General features: G+C 39.2%; 1 protein-coding gene across 1 annotated transcript in view; it reads left to right on the top strand.

Annotated features, from left to right (window-relative positions):
* MYT1L (myelin transcription factor 1 like) overlaps nucleotides 1–16956 on the top strand; it is a 223116-nt gene that overhangs the window by 189766 nt on the left and 16394 nt on the right. The window contains exons 16-18 of the mRNA XM_056488499.1: nucleotides 160–222; nucleotides 4914–4997; nucleotides 6343–6564. Coding sequence (XP_056344474.1) covers nucleotides 160–222; nucleotides 4914–4997; nucleotides 6343–6564 — 369 coding nt within the window. The remainder of the gene's footprint in view (nucleotides 1–159; nucleotides 223–4913; nucleotides 4998–6342; nucleotides 6565–16956) is intronic.

Consider the following 16956-nt stretch of genomic DNA (forward strand, 5'->3'; position numbering starts at 1 on the left):
TTGTCCCTGGTGTGGAATTAAGCTCAGGTTTAGCAATGGTTAGGAGTCCCAAAGGCTGGTACCTGAGGAAAAAAGGACTGAGCTAATGAATATTTTTAAATGGGCAGTTATATTTTTCCTGTCAGTAACTGCTGGGTGTCTCTTCCATTGTTATTCTAGGTGTCCCACCCCTGGGTGTGATGGCTCTGGGCATATTACTGGAAATTATGCTTCTCATCGAAGGTATGTAAAGACAAGGTTTTGTTATTTAAATCAAATAACTGCAGGGCTAACTGGTGCCTGAGCTGACCTAACTTCACTCTCTGAACACTGAAGTAGGATTGAGTGCTGCACAGACATACCTTGGTCTAACTCATTAACCACTAATGAATAACATTTCTCAGCTTCAGTATGATTCACTACCCAAACAGGTAGGAATATTTTTGCTAATATCTACCAAAATCTTTATATGAATTAAATTCAGTTTCTCTACCTTCTCTAGTAGCCTGAGGAAGCAACTTAACATTGATGTTTCTGTTGCTTTATATTCTGAACAATTTAACTCTTCACAGTTTGAACGTGAATCCTACTCCTGCGTCTTTTCCCTACAAATTGTATTTTCTCAATGTTCATGTCAGTCTCTTCCAGGCTCACTCCATAGTCCTTGAAATGCAAAATTGGACCCTATTCTTTACCTCCTTTCCCAGATGAAGCCATATCAGCTTTAATCAGAGGGGAAAAATACCTCTTTCATCTAATATGCAGCAGTCTTGTTAGTACATTTCAGAAAAAAGTTTGGCTTGTTCTTAAATTGCAACACTTTGTACTACATCAAGCAGAAGAATGGAAAAAGAAATTTATGGATGAAAGCTGCCTTAGGTATAACTTTACCAAGGGCCAAAGAATAGTAGTCATTTACTAATTAGGATATTGATCTTGATCAATTACACTGTAGAGGTAATGGAATAAATGCTGTGTTATTAGAAATTCCCCTGTGACTATTTGAGAACTAAATCAGTGGGGAAGAGCTGTGCCATATTTTGTAAATATCTATCCACGGTTTAATCAAAGAATAATAGTGAACAATAGTGTAGTCTACCTCTCTTGTGTTTGTAAAGACTCTTTACTCCCACTCAGACTAGTACTGTTGAGTCTGGATATTTTCTTTCTTCACCAAGTCCTTGTAGTTTTACAATTAGCTATAACTAATCAATACACGAATCCACAGTTTAAGTGTTTTCCCACTAAAAGCAGCAAACAGTTCAAAGTCAAAACAAATAAAATAAGATTGGGAACATACTGGTTTTTACATGCTGTGAAAATGATAGACCACAATATCAATTTCTGTAATGCAGCATTAAACATCAAAACTACAATTAACATTATAAATGAGAAGATATAAGTATTTTAAAGGCACTTACATGATGCAGGAGATTTAATCACGCTTTCAGAGGAATTTAAGGTCAAATTTAGAGCTACATTTAACTATATGTAAATTTATCAGCTACCACTCTACCAGCATTTTGCTTCTTGTAACTCTACCCCAGCTTCAGGGAAGCTATTTACGTGATTGACCATCTATTTAATCAAAAGCAGGTGAGAGAGTGAAAATGCAGAAGAAAAATATTACTAACAAGAAAACTAAAAGCTGGCAACATTGGTAGGGGAGAATCACTGAATGCTGATTCATTTGTTAAACTTTTCCTTGTGGATTGTCTCCTGGCCACTAAAGAACTGGACCATGAACTGAACAGTGTTACCTACTTTTGTCTGTAAATTCTTACATTCTTGTATTTTTGCAGATAACTGCTGGACCAAGTTCATTTGATCGTGCACCATAATCAAGTACATATAAAGACATAAAAAGTTACTCTATGAAACAAACATATCTGGCATTTGCCCACAACATTGGGATTTAGCACATGCAGCCTTTTGAAATGCCACCATGACTATAGTGACCACTAACTCCTTCATTTCTCTTCCAAAAAGGCCTCTGGCACCCCCATGTCTTCAGCTGCCTGCAGGCACAGAAGCGCTGACACGTTGTCCATGAAGTAACATTTTCTTTGCTTAAATCCACAGATGTCCTCAGGAGACCTGTCACATATACACAGTGCCAGTCTTACCCTGCTCAGATCATTATATCTGTCAAGGCCATTCCTGAGGTGGGAAGGGTGGCAAAATGAATGCTTTCAAAGGGCAGCAAACCAGTAGCCTAAATTTGAAGCTGTTAAGCATGGAAGACCCCACAGCCTGTTGTCAGTTTGGCTTTCTAATTCCCAGACTGAAAATTAGCATTTAGCACTGCCTGCATCTGAGTTAGCATTTTTGTTTGTATTTGATACCATCAGTTACTACCCTCTCCGTTTCAGAAGGAAAGGAATGACAGTTTTCTCTCCTAAATGGCTGCTGAGATGCCTGGGTATCATTAGTATTTAAAATGGCTGCTCAACAGCAAGCATATATGAGGCAGATTTAACTCTGCCATAACTCTGCAGTTCCACACAGCCCTTTAATTTATGCAAGAAGTTACAGCACCGTGCACTGCTGTTGAATTTCACTCCTTGTCTTTTGTTCTCATATATGAGGATTTAAAGTCATGGAAAAATGAAGTGATGTGCTTATCTTGTAATAGCTTTGGTTATTACAGGATAAAAAAATTAAAACAAAGGCTTGTCCTTGACATGTGTTTTCTCGATGGATCCACTGTCAGAGGAAAAACGAATTAATCACAGCCTCAGAAACTGTCTGTTGGAGATGTCTGTTTAGAGGACCTGAAAGATCTTAGAATTTTCTAATAAATCAGTACCAGAATAGAAAGATCCAGAGAGATGATGCACCAAAATACCAATAAGTGGGTGATAATTAAATTGATTTAATATGTAGAAAGCTTTAAATCATTAGTCAAGGCAGAAATTCTTTGTTCAGATTTTGTTATGAAAATGTCATCATCTACAAGCATACCATCTGTAGACCTACTAAAAACAGTATTGCTTTCTGAGGAATTCCTATTTGCTGTTTAGTTTTCAGATGCAGATTCTGATTATTCTCACACAATGAGTACAACTACTCTCAGAGATAAAGGAGGGGTGTCTTTAACTCCCATCCCCTCCCCTTCACTTTCTGCAGACCAGATTGTGTGTCAGGCAGTGAACTAGCCAGTTCCTGAACTGTTCTCTTGCCCCAGAGCCAGCTCCCTCTTATTCTGAATCCCTCAGACCCTCTTCCTTCTACTTCCTTCTTACAATTTTATTATTTTTGAAGAAAACTGTTCTTAATTGCCACAGGCTTTCTTAGATTTAGTTTGCACACAAGGAAAACTATGGTACCACTCTGCAAGCTGGAATAAACAGCAGTTTATTACATTTAAAATGGAAAATGAAATGGGATGAGAGCACAGGTCCACGTATCAGAATGCAGACGACTATTCCACTAGTGCTGACATGACCCCTAGCATGGCACTGACCCTGGGCCCCTAAAAGTGTCCCAGGCAGTTCTAAGATATTGTTTGAGACTCAATGTGGGTCCAGATCATTCTTTACAAACAATATAGGTTTAGCTGTCCTGCTTTACAGAGATACAGAGCTTAGCTGTACAAATGTGAACTTTCTGGTCTTGGGTCAAAGCAGCAGTTCTAGGTCCCTTCTATTTTACACTATAGATGTAGCCATGACATCTCACTAAAAGTTTCTAGATAATGCACTATGTCCAATATGCTGTGCCAGCATGCCTCTCTTTCTTTAATTGACTTATTGAGGATTTTGCAGCATGTAAACTCTGGTTTTGTCTATTCTTCATTTTCTAACACAGAATTCTGTCTGTGATTGCATCACCTTTTTGTGTGCTTCTTCCTGTTAGCCTCACTGGTTTTGACAAGACAAAATAACTGAAATTTTTTTAATTGTTCTTTCTGTCTCCTCTTCACAAAGACTGGACCTACTACAGAAAACTCAAGTACCTTCCCTCATGCTGAAAACAAAAATTTAATATTCTATTTTGTTTCTTTCTCTAGGGACTTTTTTCTTTGGTGACACTTCTTTCTCATGTCAACACTTGAAGGTGTTCTACTGGTGGATTTCTTTTTTTAATGTGGATAGTTAACATGGAAATAACATTTGAATAGAGGACCAAGCGTAACTTTTTTCATAGACATACTTGTATCGTCAGACATCAGCTGCCTAAAAAAATCTTTAAAAATCACTTAGGGCCATTGTCAAGTCTACTAAATGGTTTCTATAATGAATTCTTCATATGCAAAAGGAAGATGACCTTGTGAAGTTGAAAACAGCGTTTTCAGTCTTTAATTGCATGTAACATTGTTTAGTCTAACATACAACTTTGTCTCTACCAAATCTTTTTGTCTGGGTGAATTCTGAACACTTGAACCCCTTCTCTGGAAGGCACTGAAAGCTCCGAGCTCTGTCACATTTTTATTCAATCATTCTATAGAATTATATAGAATTATGTGATGTGGGGGAAGTTTTGATAATGTTACTGATGTGCTCCCGAGATAGATCTTTAGTCTGACAAAGAGATACTCCTGTTTTATCTATTCTTCCATCCCTCTCAGACATAGAGGACATGTCTCTCACCACTGAAGCACTGGCCTCTATTCCTTTTAAAGATGCCAGTGCAGCTGCTGAGGCAGCTGAAGGAGTTATTAGGCAGAAGGTTTAAGAGCTGCCTTCCCTGACTCCTGGGGGAGTTCCTGTGTGTGGTTTGCACAGCGTCAGCAATCCTGTCCTCTGTCACAGACCCACATACGTGGATTCCCCCTCATGGTGGCTGCTGCAGCTCTCCTCATATAACCCACCTTTGATTGTGGAAACTGGGCAGGATTGCCTATTTTGCCAGTTTCTTGAATAGAAAGTGTATTCCTGTAAAGTGTACCCAAGAATGAGAAACTGCATTCTAAAACGTTTTCTTTCACACAGTCTTTCAGGCTGTCCGCGAGCAAAGAAAAGTGGAATCAGGATAGCACAAAGCAAGGAAGACAAAGAAGACCAAGAGCCAATTAGGTGAGAACAAATATTGTCAAAGGGCCTTTTTATGTTCTGTATCCTCAGGGTTTTTAAGGCATAAATGTTATTGTGTGATAGTTATCCAAGGGCGGATGACCACATGGATACCTATGAGGAAATCTAGTATCTGTGCTGATTGTTTCAGCAGATATTAGATACAGCATTAGCCAAGGATACAACCATCTGTAATTTAGAAATAGTTTAAAATTCTTAATTTTCACATGATATTAAAAAGTCACTTAGATCTTTATCTTCTAAATACGCCCCTTAAACATGTTTGCATATTACAACTAAACCAAAAAGGTAGTTATGGGAATAGAGAATTGAGTGTTTATATGAGACTGCTACAACAAATTGTAGCATGATTGTTCATGCAGTTTGCAAGAGAAACAAATGCCTTGGTTTCTCTAGGTCTTGGTTTCTTCTTGCAAGGCACTCTGATATCAGTGGCCCCTGAACTGGGTGGATTTAGTGACTGCTTAGACTATTCAGAACTAGATCTTCAGTGGAGAGTTGCAGGAATATTTCAGTTCACTAACAGTGAGGTAATCAGCCTTTAGTTTAGATGTATGTTAAACACATTGGAAAAAAAAAAAAAAAACCCAACATAATTTTCTTTAAACATTTCACTTTGAAGAGTCTAACCTGTTCCTTCTAACCTTGGTTATTTGGTTTTTAGTATGCAGAGTATACAGAACAAATGTATGGGGAGATTGCCAAGTAAGAAAAACCATCAGATGAATACAGAACTGCCTTCATTGCTCTCTGGGCTGTAGCACATAGTTCTGTATCATCATACCTATTCTAGAATGGTTAAAGGAGCTCAGCATTTCTAATGAGCTGATCTGATCACACCATAACTAACTGTGTATACATGTTTTCATGACTTCAGATAAGTCTTCCTTGGGTTCCATATCTATAAATAAAATGTACCAAGGATTATACTAAGTAGTATTTTATGCTTATGGGGGTTTTACAGGCAATTTTGCTGTTGATCAGAGCTCAGTAGCCAATATTTCTATTCCACTGTGATATTTACAGTGATAAACACCTGCAATTCAAATACATATCTCAGTCCTTTTGTTACAATTGCATAATGTCAACAACTGTGACTGCATCTACTGGCTAGCCTCCTTAGAATTTATCAAAGAACTTTTTTTTCCTTCAAATTGTCAACTTCTTCTTGTAATTTTACCCACTACAGGGTATCTTGACTACTTTTGCAACCACAGTGTAGGATTATTCTTTCCTTTCTGTGTCAGGTTTATTTTGACTTTGTTGTAGAGACTACCAGGTGTATAATGGCAAGACATTAAAATTTATCTCATCTATCTGCTAACAGATGTCCAGTTCCTGGCTGTGATGGTCAGGGTCACATAACTGGAAAATACGCGTCCCATCGCAGCGCATCAGGGTGTCCTCTTGCTGCCAAAAGGCAAAAGGATGGGTACCTGAATGGCTCACAGTTCTCCTGGAAGTCAGTGAAGACGGAAGGAATGTCATGTCCAACACCAGGGTGTGATGGCTCAGGACATGTCAGTGGTAGTTTTCTTACTCATCGTAGGTGAGTAACGTTTTTCACTTATGTTTGTTATTTAAATCAGATTTTAAAGACAGCTTTTTTCATGGCATTTTTGAATTCCATTATTACATCAAAAAATAATCTGCTTACGTGTATTTGTTGGTAACTAGAAATCCAGACACGCTAAGTTTTTTATGCAGATACAGACCTGCATTTGAATCCATAACATATAGAAAATATTAGGGGAAAAATCATGCATTACAGTAACTGTAAGTTCCTTTTGCTTTATTGTATATTTCTGGACAAATTACCTTGGGGTAGACATTGTAAGACATATCTAAGTCTACCTTATTTTCAGAGATGTCCAACACTTTCTTGATTCTCAAACATCAGAGCATGGAACTGAAGAATATTAGGAAAGAGTTCCTTAAAATCAAAGTACTTTTATTCATTTGGTAATGAACATGTTTGTTGAAAACAATATACATAGAATACAGAACATTATTTAAAACTATTGGAATGTAAATATTTGACAGAAGAAATACAAAGATTTTTCATAAACTTGGCAAAAATATGAGAGCTTTATTAACATTTTTCATAAATTGTAAAAGGAGGAGAAAGTGGCCTTTGTTAGGGATAAAACTTGCTGCCATTTTAGATATTAGATTATGAAGAAACAAAGATTTTTTAGGGCTCTGGCTGGGAATCTAGGCCTGAAAATGACTATAATGTCAGAGCAAATTTCCTATTATATAATCACTAATATAGAACTCTATTACTTCAAATACGTCAAGTTGATGTCCCTAATTTGTCACCCTCTCCAGGCAGACCTCAGTTGAACTTCTGTACCTTTTGTTAGCTAAACCAATTTGATCTTGTTCTGTAGTCAGCTGTAGATACTGAGGTGAAATGTCTATTTCTTCTCTTGCCTGTAACTATTTCCTTTGATTCTTTCTTTGACAATCCTTTACAGCTTCACTCAGAAGCTTTATTCTTACTTCAACCTTTCCAGACTCTGCACACATAGTTCCTATTTATTGTTTAGGCTCAGAGTTGTTTTTCTACTCAGTGTTTTATGGTATCTACCATGAAGGGATTCTGGTCCATGACCTGATGTTACCTGAATAGCCAAAGGTATTACACTGCCTGCAGCTCCCAGAGGCTTTAGGAAGTAGTAGATGCAGAACTGACCTTTTATGCAGATACCACATGTGGGTTTAGGTTTCTGAATTTCAGTAAAATATCAGTATTAGTGTTCGTATTTGTTTGACTTTCTTCATAATGGTGTAACATTTATTTAACTCAGAGACATCTGTCATTAAAATTTTGAAATTATTTTACCTTTAGTTAAAAGGTACAATATAATTACTGGGAGTTTGCTTGCAAGGAGTATTCACATAGTACTTATGGTTTCACGGAGAAAATTCTTGCTACAAGAATAACTAACTTCTGAAAGAAATGTACTGATATGTTTAATTTAAAGGGCAAACTGTGGCTAGAGATTTTTTTTAAGGAATGCTTTAAATGGCTTACCTTATAAGATCAGTTTTGGGGCAGATAGGTCCATTGTTAGAGGAGAGTGCCACAAGATGAAAGGTTGCTTAAAAAGACTGATGAAGTAGATTGATTCTACTTAATTGTCTTGATATATGTAACAAAGGGCTAGTATTCTAAGTCATGAGCAAATTGAACAACTGCTTGAAGCTTCCATAAGCAGTGATAATATTAATAACAAGCCATATTATTTTAAAAATATTATTAGTTCTTGTAGAATTCTTAAGGCTGTTAAGAATGGTTGGTTCATTTGCTGCACAAAGAGAAGCACATGGAGCCATTTTAGATGCCTTTGGGTTACTTATATGGCCTCCAGCTGCTGCTCAGAAAGGTAGGTGCAGTATAATATTTATTAGCCTTAGTGATACATCTTCACAAATAGCCTTTCATGCCTGTATATGGACAACTGAATCAAACCCTGCATGTAGGATTGAGCAGCAGAATAGTTCACCTAGCTTAAGAATCTGCTTGTACAAGGTGTGGGATGCATTTACTCCCAGGATCAATGGATCCTGGAGATGTGACCACTTCAGCAAGGTAGACACTGGCCTTTAATCAGTTGTACCATAAATGTCACTGTGTGTGTCAAGAGGGAGTGGTTTCCCCTGCCTACAAATAGGTACCTTATGCCATTTGAAGTGTTCTTGGGGCATGCAGTACTGCCATGCTGGGTGGGCCAAAATGACTGAAGACTTGTGAGACACTCCATTCTTTGATTATGATAGCTGAGAGCTGAATGTGCCTGGCAGGGGATCTACAGGGGTGCTGTTCTTGTTAAATGAATGGGCCCCAGAGCTCCATGGCAGCTTTGACACACAGTTCCCATGCATACATTTAAACCCAGGTGTTTAATCTGAAGCTCAATCCCACTTAAATCACAGATTCTCCATCTTCTTATATAAGGATGAAATATTTCCTCACTTCAGGTGTATCCATTCGAACAGACTGTGCTCTCATCTACAAATCTCAAGTTCTCACCCTCTGAAGAGAAGCAATGCTATGCCAGTTACCCAGTGAGAACAGACTTTTGGAAATTATTTTGCAGGTAGAGCTGGTTTCAGTATGCATGGGGAGAAAGCAGGTCTGTGGCCTTTAACTGAGCCAGTAAAAGCTCTCAGGAAGGAGTAGTTAATATCTCCATTTTTGCCAATACACCTTGCTGCTCTCCTATTAAGATTTGTTTTCCTGCCCAGTGGAAATATTCTTCTATCAGCAGATTTCTCTAAGCATATAGACATTGATTGCATGTGTGGTTGTCCTTTATGTCTGCTCCGAGATTTTTATATTTTGCCATTTGTAGACAGCTGTTAATATGCTGTTATTAAAACACCTGTAATACTCTGGAAATGAACAGAAAACTGGCTTGTAAAAATGATGCCAGCTGTTGAATTTATCAAATATGTATTAGGAAAGATGTTTTTCAGGTAGAGATTTCTTAGAGCTGCTATTGACATTGTACACATGATGTCATTGCATTAGTATCAGTGGACACTGGAGATGGTCCACAAGGGCTGGTAAATCGATAAAAAACCTTCTCCAACTGGTATGTAGTCTGGAATTTAAATATGTGCATATTCCTACATTCACACTTATGAACCAGAATTAAGTAGCCAATGAGAAAAGTCATAACTTTCAGTGATTTTTGAATCCTACCCTATGGTCAAAGGTACCAACAAAAGTTTCTGGTTTTTACCTTTCGTTGCCTGTTCGGAGAAATTTTTGTGAATAGTTTTATTTTGTCAAGGACTTTGCATTAGGAAATAATGGAAACAGAGAGTTATCAGGAGGGACTTGAAGCGTAGGATTAAGTGTGCTATGCTTCGAAAAGGAGCCTCTGCTAGGAAGAGAGGCCAGTGTGAAATTAGGTGACCTATCAGCAATATGAAAATTAATTGGAAGGCATGTAAGCATGGAATCAGTAGACAGATAAATTAAATAGGTTACAATGAAATGTAAATTGCCTATTATACTGTAGCTTTGCAGTTTAGTTCTTGAACAGACCCTTACATATTTGATTTAAGAAGGTTTTGTGGATAGCATCATTTCTAGTGCTGTGATCATGGAGACTTGCTCAGAATGTATTTGGATTTAGCAACCTTCCTTCTCAGCACAGAGAGGGAATGTGTTTGTGCTGACTTCAGTGGAAATTACCTGCAGAAATGCCTTTTTAGGTCTAAAACTGTGTTCTTGCTCCCATCTTCAGCTCACTTTTATTTACATCAGTGTTCACCCATTTCAAACAAATTAATTTAACTTTTAAGGAAAACTGATGTGGTTTAATCCCAGTCAGAACCTCAGCCCCACAGAGTTGCTTGCTTGAAAACTCATGGGTGGAGATTAACAGGTAAAGAAAAATCCACACTCACAAGCAGAGCAAAACAAGGAATTAATTCACTGCTTTCCATGGGCAGTCAGGTGTTCAGCCATCCCCAGGAGATCAAGGCTCAAGTAATGGTGTCTTGGGAAGACAAACACCATCACTCCAAATGTCCCCCCTTCTTCCTTCTTCCCCCAACTCTGTATATTGAGCATGACACCATATGTTGTAGGATATCCCTGGGGTAAGTTGGGATCAGCTGTCCCAGCTGTGTCCCCACCCAGCTCCCAGCTTGTGCACCCCCAGCCCCATCAATGGTGAGGTGGAGTGAGAAGCAGAAAAGGCCTTGACTCTGTGTGAGTACTCAGTAGTAAGGAAAACATCCCTGAATTATCCATGCTGTTTCCAGCACAAATCAAAAACACAGACTCATACCAACTGCTCTGAAGAAAATGAACTCTATTCCAGCTAAAGGCAGTAAAAAACATGTTAGTAGAGCTGCAATATTCAGTACATATACAAGAGATGATCAAATTATTTTTCCCATTAACAAGCTACTGCTAAATAGAGATGAAAGCGTAGAGAAGGGTGATTTTTCTTTAGTGAACCTGTATACTTGCTGAGGACAGTAGGACTCCAAGATCCATAAAAAAATTTATAGAACAGGATTTGTATTTGAGCAGTGGGGGCATGCCACTGTGTTTGCAAAATGTGTAGATGTCTGGGGGGAAGCAATGGGCATCATCCACTGCCTTTTCCCTTCTGAAGGAATGTATGTAGAAATTATCAAGTGGTTATGGGAGATGATTACATATTGCACTTGTTACAGACTGTCCACTTTATGCATAGGAAGGTTTAGTCAAAGGTAAGGTTGTCAGAAAGCCCACAGGAAGTTCATTTATTCAGTTCAACTATTAGCATATATGCATGTCCTTAGGTGAAGGAGCACTTCCAGTGTGTGTTTCCTCCAAAAGTTCTATGTTGGTCATAGCTCTGAGTTGCACAATTGCATTGCTAAGCATGGGAACAGACAGATTATGAGAAGAGGAAAAGACCAAAAAAAACCCAAAAAAAAATCTCAAGGCAAGAGCTGCCCTCTGCAGCTGCTTTCTAGAAGCTGGCTGATACCTACACTCACATGGATCCTCAGAGGAACTCTGAGTTCTCAAGCACTCAAAGCATTTAGTAGATGACAGATGTGAGGGAAGAAGGTTGGAGATGTAGATTTTTCATATGCAGATCCTTTTTCTCATCAAATATGCTTTGCTAGAATTAGATAGTGCATAAAAATCCTCTGTGATTGTCCTCAGCTTCTGAAGGGAAGATTTGCAAATACCACCTACAGTCAAAGCTCCTAGTATGGCTGAGGACCATAGAACAGCATCTCACCCCAGGGTTTATCTGGGGTAGTTGCCCCCAAAGAAACAGTAGCTCTATAATACACATGCTTTACAAAACACAGGCTAGTGGCTGCAAATTTTCTCCTAAATTGTTGTAGAACTTTCAGTATTTGCCTGAAGTCACATCCTGTCTTAACAGCAGAATTTCTCAACTTCAGCATTTAAAACCATAAAAATACTTACCATTAGGTCAGCAGTGGCTCTCCAGCCTGTCCACAGCCTTTTGCACAGTGTGAGCCTGAACTGAGCCCCATGTTCCTGGTCTGTCCTGATGGGACAATGGTTTCTGTGTCTCTGTGGCAATGCCCTTGTTGATGCAGCCCAGCTGGCTCTCTGTGCCCCAGCTGCACCACTCACACTGAGCTTGTCATCCCCAGCACCCCCAGGTCCCTTTCCACAGAGCTGCTCCACAGACAGGCAGGTCCCAGCCTATGCTGCACTCTTAAATACTTTCCCAGGTGCAAGACCTTACACTTGTCTTGGTTAAACTCCATAAGGTTCTTGCCAGCCCACTCTCCAGGCTGTCCAGGTCTTCCTACAGTGTGACTTTCCCTTCCAAAAAGTTCACTTCCCTACTCTGTTTGGTATCATTGTCAAACTTCATCAGGATAAAGTTGATCCCATTGTTCAGATCACTTATGAAGATTGCAAACAGGATTGAGCCCAGTATGGATCCCTGGGAGATCCCACTTGTGTCAGGTTGCCAGTTTGAAAAGGAGATGTTTACCACCACCCTGTGTGCAGCTCTCAGCCAGTTTCTCACCCACTACACACAGTACTTGTCCAGACCAAAACACATTTCTCTAGGAGGAGGCCATGGGAAACTGTATCAAAAGCCTTGTAGAAATCCAGGCAGACAATGTCCACAGGTAGCCCCAACCATCAACCAAGCAGGTTACTTTGTCACAAAAAGCAAATTTGCTTTTTCCGGTTTATCAAGCCCTTGGTGAATCTGTACTGATTTTTCCCAATCATGTGCTTCATCTGACTTATGATAGTCCCCAGGAGGATTCATTCCATAACTTTCCCAGAGAGTGAAACAAGGCTAAACAGCCTACAGATCTTCCTTTAAGCCCCTTTTGTAGGTGAGTTTGTCACTATCTCTCTTTTTCTCTCCCAATTTTCTGAGATATCTATCCCCTGCTCCCCACAACTTCTCAAAGACTATGAAGAGGCTTGTAACAGCATCAGCCAGCATCTCACACCCTCAGGTGGGCAATATCAGGGCTCATGGATTTGTAGTGCCAAGCTCCTCTAATAGTTCACTTGCAACTCTGCCATCAGCAATGGCCAGTCTGTGTTTGCGTCAACCTGGAATTTTGCTCCCAAGGCCTGGGGCCCAACAGTGTTGGTAAAGACATGTGAAGAAGTATCAAGAACCGCTGCCTTTTCTGCATTGCTGATGATCAATTCACCTCTCCCATATACCAGTGTGCCAATATTTTCCTTCTGTTTCCACTTGCTCTCCACGTACCTAAAGAAGCATTTCTTGGAGTTTTTCACATTTCTGACCAGCTTTTGCTATTCCAGCTGCATCTCTGCATCCCCAAGCAACAGTCTTGTCATTCCCCAGTGGGTATTTGCTGACTTTTCCATCCCTGATCCACTTCTCTTTTGGCAGACCCAGAAGCTTGCAGATAAGCCAATTGCAAGCATCCTTTAAAACACGAAGGATCCAAACTGCCAGCTGAATTCTCAAGGTGCTCTAAATTTCCAAAATACCCTATTTGTCAGGAGTTTGTGTCCAGCAGTATCTTTTGAAAGGTGTTCCTGTGCTGTACACTGAAAATGGTTAAAACTTTGCAGAGAGAAATCTATTTTTTTTTCTATTTATGAAACATAAATACTGTCAAACTCCAGATTTGTAAGAAGCTTTTAATATGCAATGCATTAAAGTATTTGAATGCTCTATTTCTAGCCAGGTCTCTTGTCAGGTCAACTTTTGTCCTTGTTTTTATTTGTGCTACAGTAAGTTGACAGAGTGCCACATTTGTGTCAAAATTAATTAACTCTTAGTTCTCATGGTTTTACTTTTTCTCTGGTAGGCTTTTAAAGTTGTTAGGATGTCTGTTCATTTGATCTTTATCTGCCTGTCCTCTCCCTGCCATTGATTTCTTTTGCTGTTTCCCATCTCTTACTTTTTCCTACAAGCTGTACATTGCATGTGCAATTCAGCAGAACACAATTCATCATTACGAGTATAGAAAAACTAACAAAATTTACTGTATTTAACAATAGCCACAACTGACAATGATAAGCATCATCATGATGACATCATTAAAAGATGACAGGCCAGGAAGTGCATTGACATTTCCAAGAAGACAAGGAAAGAAATGTGGCAATTCAATGTAATAATAACCAAAAATCCTGGAAATACATAAAGAAAAAAAAATTAAAATCTGTGCAGTACAAAGGATTTTTTTACTTAGTAATTTTGTGTTGACCTTAAAGGAAAAGGGTCTTCCTAAGCCACTTTTCAACACCTTCCTCTTCCTATCTTCCTTCTCTCCTCCTGTAGTGCTCTGACTCTCTTCCCCTCAGTCCCTGTGGCCCCTGTTCAGTCTTCTTACTTCTGAGCTCCTCAGTCCTCAGCATTTGCAGTAGTTGGTGCACTGGCAGAACAGGACAGGCAGTCTCAGGCATTGTTTCCAGCAAGCATTCCTCTGCTCCAGGCCCTGTAGCCCTGAACAGGGCTGGTGGCAGGGAAGGCTCTCATTTACCCACACAAAGTATATGGAGGGTCTGGCACTAAACACTAACTCACATCCATTTGGCATGTCCAAGGGAGTCTTGGACAGGCTTATAGCCCTCCCAATCTACTTTTGTTTTCATGAGGACAGCAGAATACATGTCCAAACTCAGAGCAACACCCCATGAAATGTCATTTCTTGTTCAAATTCACAGATAGTTAGAGTTATTAATGGAATTATTTGGACTTTTTTGTTCTCCTCAGTGGGGACAAAACAATGCATATGGACAAAACAGTGGTATAGGAGTATATTCTGAGAAATAGAAATATTTTTCCTGTGACATTTGGGAAAAAAAAATTAGCCTGGCCAGACAGTTACCACTGAAGATTTCAGTCAGATCAGTTAAAATTTGGCAAAAGTGACTAAATGAAGGACCTGGTTGTTGAAAGAGTTAGGCCCTTTGCAGGTAGTTCTGCCAGCTCTTTTCATTATGAGCTGGAAGAAGGATGGAATAACACTTCAATCTAATGAACCATTTGTTAAACTGGAAGGCTCTTGATAGTAAGATAATCTAAAAGGATTTAAGAGGTTTACTTACCTTGGGAAAGTCACAGAGAAAATAACATGAAATCCATATTAGAAAAAGTAGACTGCACAATATAAACAAGAAAAATCATTTTGCTTAGCAGACCTGACAAATTACAGTAGACAGCAATTGTACAGGTGTTTGCAATGTGACACCTCCTTGATTTCAGGCACTTAGCAGAAGCTGTCTGCTTATAAGTCTGCTTGTCCTCATTCCAGACATAGCTCATAAAAAAGCAGGGAATACAGGATGACATTTTAGATTTCAGGAGGGATGATTTTTCCTCTTGAAATACATTTTTCTCCTTGCTTTCTGTACAAAGTGTTTAGAGAAATTGTGCTTCATTTTAAGTGCCAAAGTGAGCTTTACTTGGTCACTAAATAGATCACTTGAAATTATCAGCCACTTGAAAAGAGCACTAATCAGAGGTGTGTAGCTAAACATCCACCTTACCTGTTTATACACAGGGAAGTCTCAACCTTTCTTCCTGTTCAACAGCCCAGTAAATCCACTGGTCTTCACATCATTTGTCCTGTTGTGGGCAGTCACCAGACAGGAGAGAGGCTGATAAGCTTTGCAGAAGCCAGCCCCCAGCTCCTAGGGCACTCAGTTGTGACCCACTGTGCATGGCTTAGTGCTGGGGCCGCTGTAAGTCAGGTAGTGTGCTGCAGTGGGTACTCACTCACCAGAGAATAAATGAGAGATTTTTGAACAGTTGTTGCACATTGGGCAAGAGCCAAACCTCTTTCCCTCTTCAGGGATGAGACAGGTCAAAGCTCATTAACACATGTGAGAAGCCCACCCACAAAGCCTCTTTGCTGACTAAGCAGCTTCAGTTAAATAAATATGATGTAAATTTGCCAAGGGACTACTGTACCCAGCTGAAGGGCAACTTTGGCGGTGCTCTTACAGTTCCAGCATTTCAAGATTCATTAATCCCTTTACTAGTGTATATTTATGCCCCAGGGGGATTCCTTTCAAATTGAGTCTGCTCTCTGAGTCTTTTCTCTCAGCTGTGCCATGTTAACAATTCTGCATAATTCCTATTTTTGTTCTTCTTACCTGATGCCTGCTTTGTTCTTTTGTTATGAGGGATAGGCATAATTAAGCTCTAATGCTATCTTACCTTTAAAATTTCCAGTAAAAAAAACCAAATACCTTCACTTCTTCTGGGTGGCCATTCACTCTATCTTGATGTCCATTTGGTGCCTGACTCGCCAGATTTTATTGCTAATTCAACCCTCCCCCAGCTAAAATAAGAACAGAGTTCTTTCCAGGACGTTTTTCTGAAACAATGATCAGATATTATTAAAATAAATTTGAAAAGCTTGCATTTTGTTTTAATCATAGTGGCTATGTACTTTTTTAAATGGCAATTTAGGTAGTGGATTGATTTTTTTCTTACTTCTGAAACAAAGATTTATTTAAACAGAATAAAATCTCAACTACTTTCCTCAGCACCTTTGGAAAACAACTTTAATTAGGAGCTGTCACTTTCCAAATTTCATCCAGCTTTTAGTAATTTTAACTTAGATTTCCCTCCTGATTCAAAATGGAAGTTCTTCACAGCCAGCATCCAGGGTGAGTTGTAAATGCACCCAAAAAAACCCGACACAAAACAAAAAAACCCACAAAAAACCCCAACCACCAAACCAACCAACCAACGAAACAAAAAGCTTTAGCCTGGAAACAAGACCTATGAAGTGCCACATTAATAAAAATCATTTTTTTTCTAGTGAAGAATTCTGAAACTGAGCTGGACAGATGATTTTTTTCTGACACCCATCACAGCACAAAGGCAGCTGGGGTTGTGTGGGGAGAAGAGATTCCTCTGAGTCACAGCAATCTGCATGAAAATAAAGCTACCTTGGTTGCAGAACCTCTCTC

This window comes from Oenanthe melanoleuca, chromosome 3 (genome assembly GCF_029582105.1).
Source record: "Oenanthe melanoleuca isolate GR-GAL-2019-014 chromosome 3, OMel1.0, whole genome shotgun sequence".
Taxonomy (NCBI): domain Eukaryota; kingdom Metazoa; phylum Chordata; class Aves; order Passeriformes; family Muscicapidae; genus Oenanthe; species Oenanthe melanoleuca.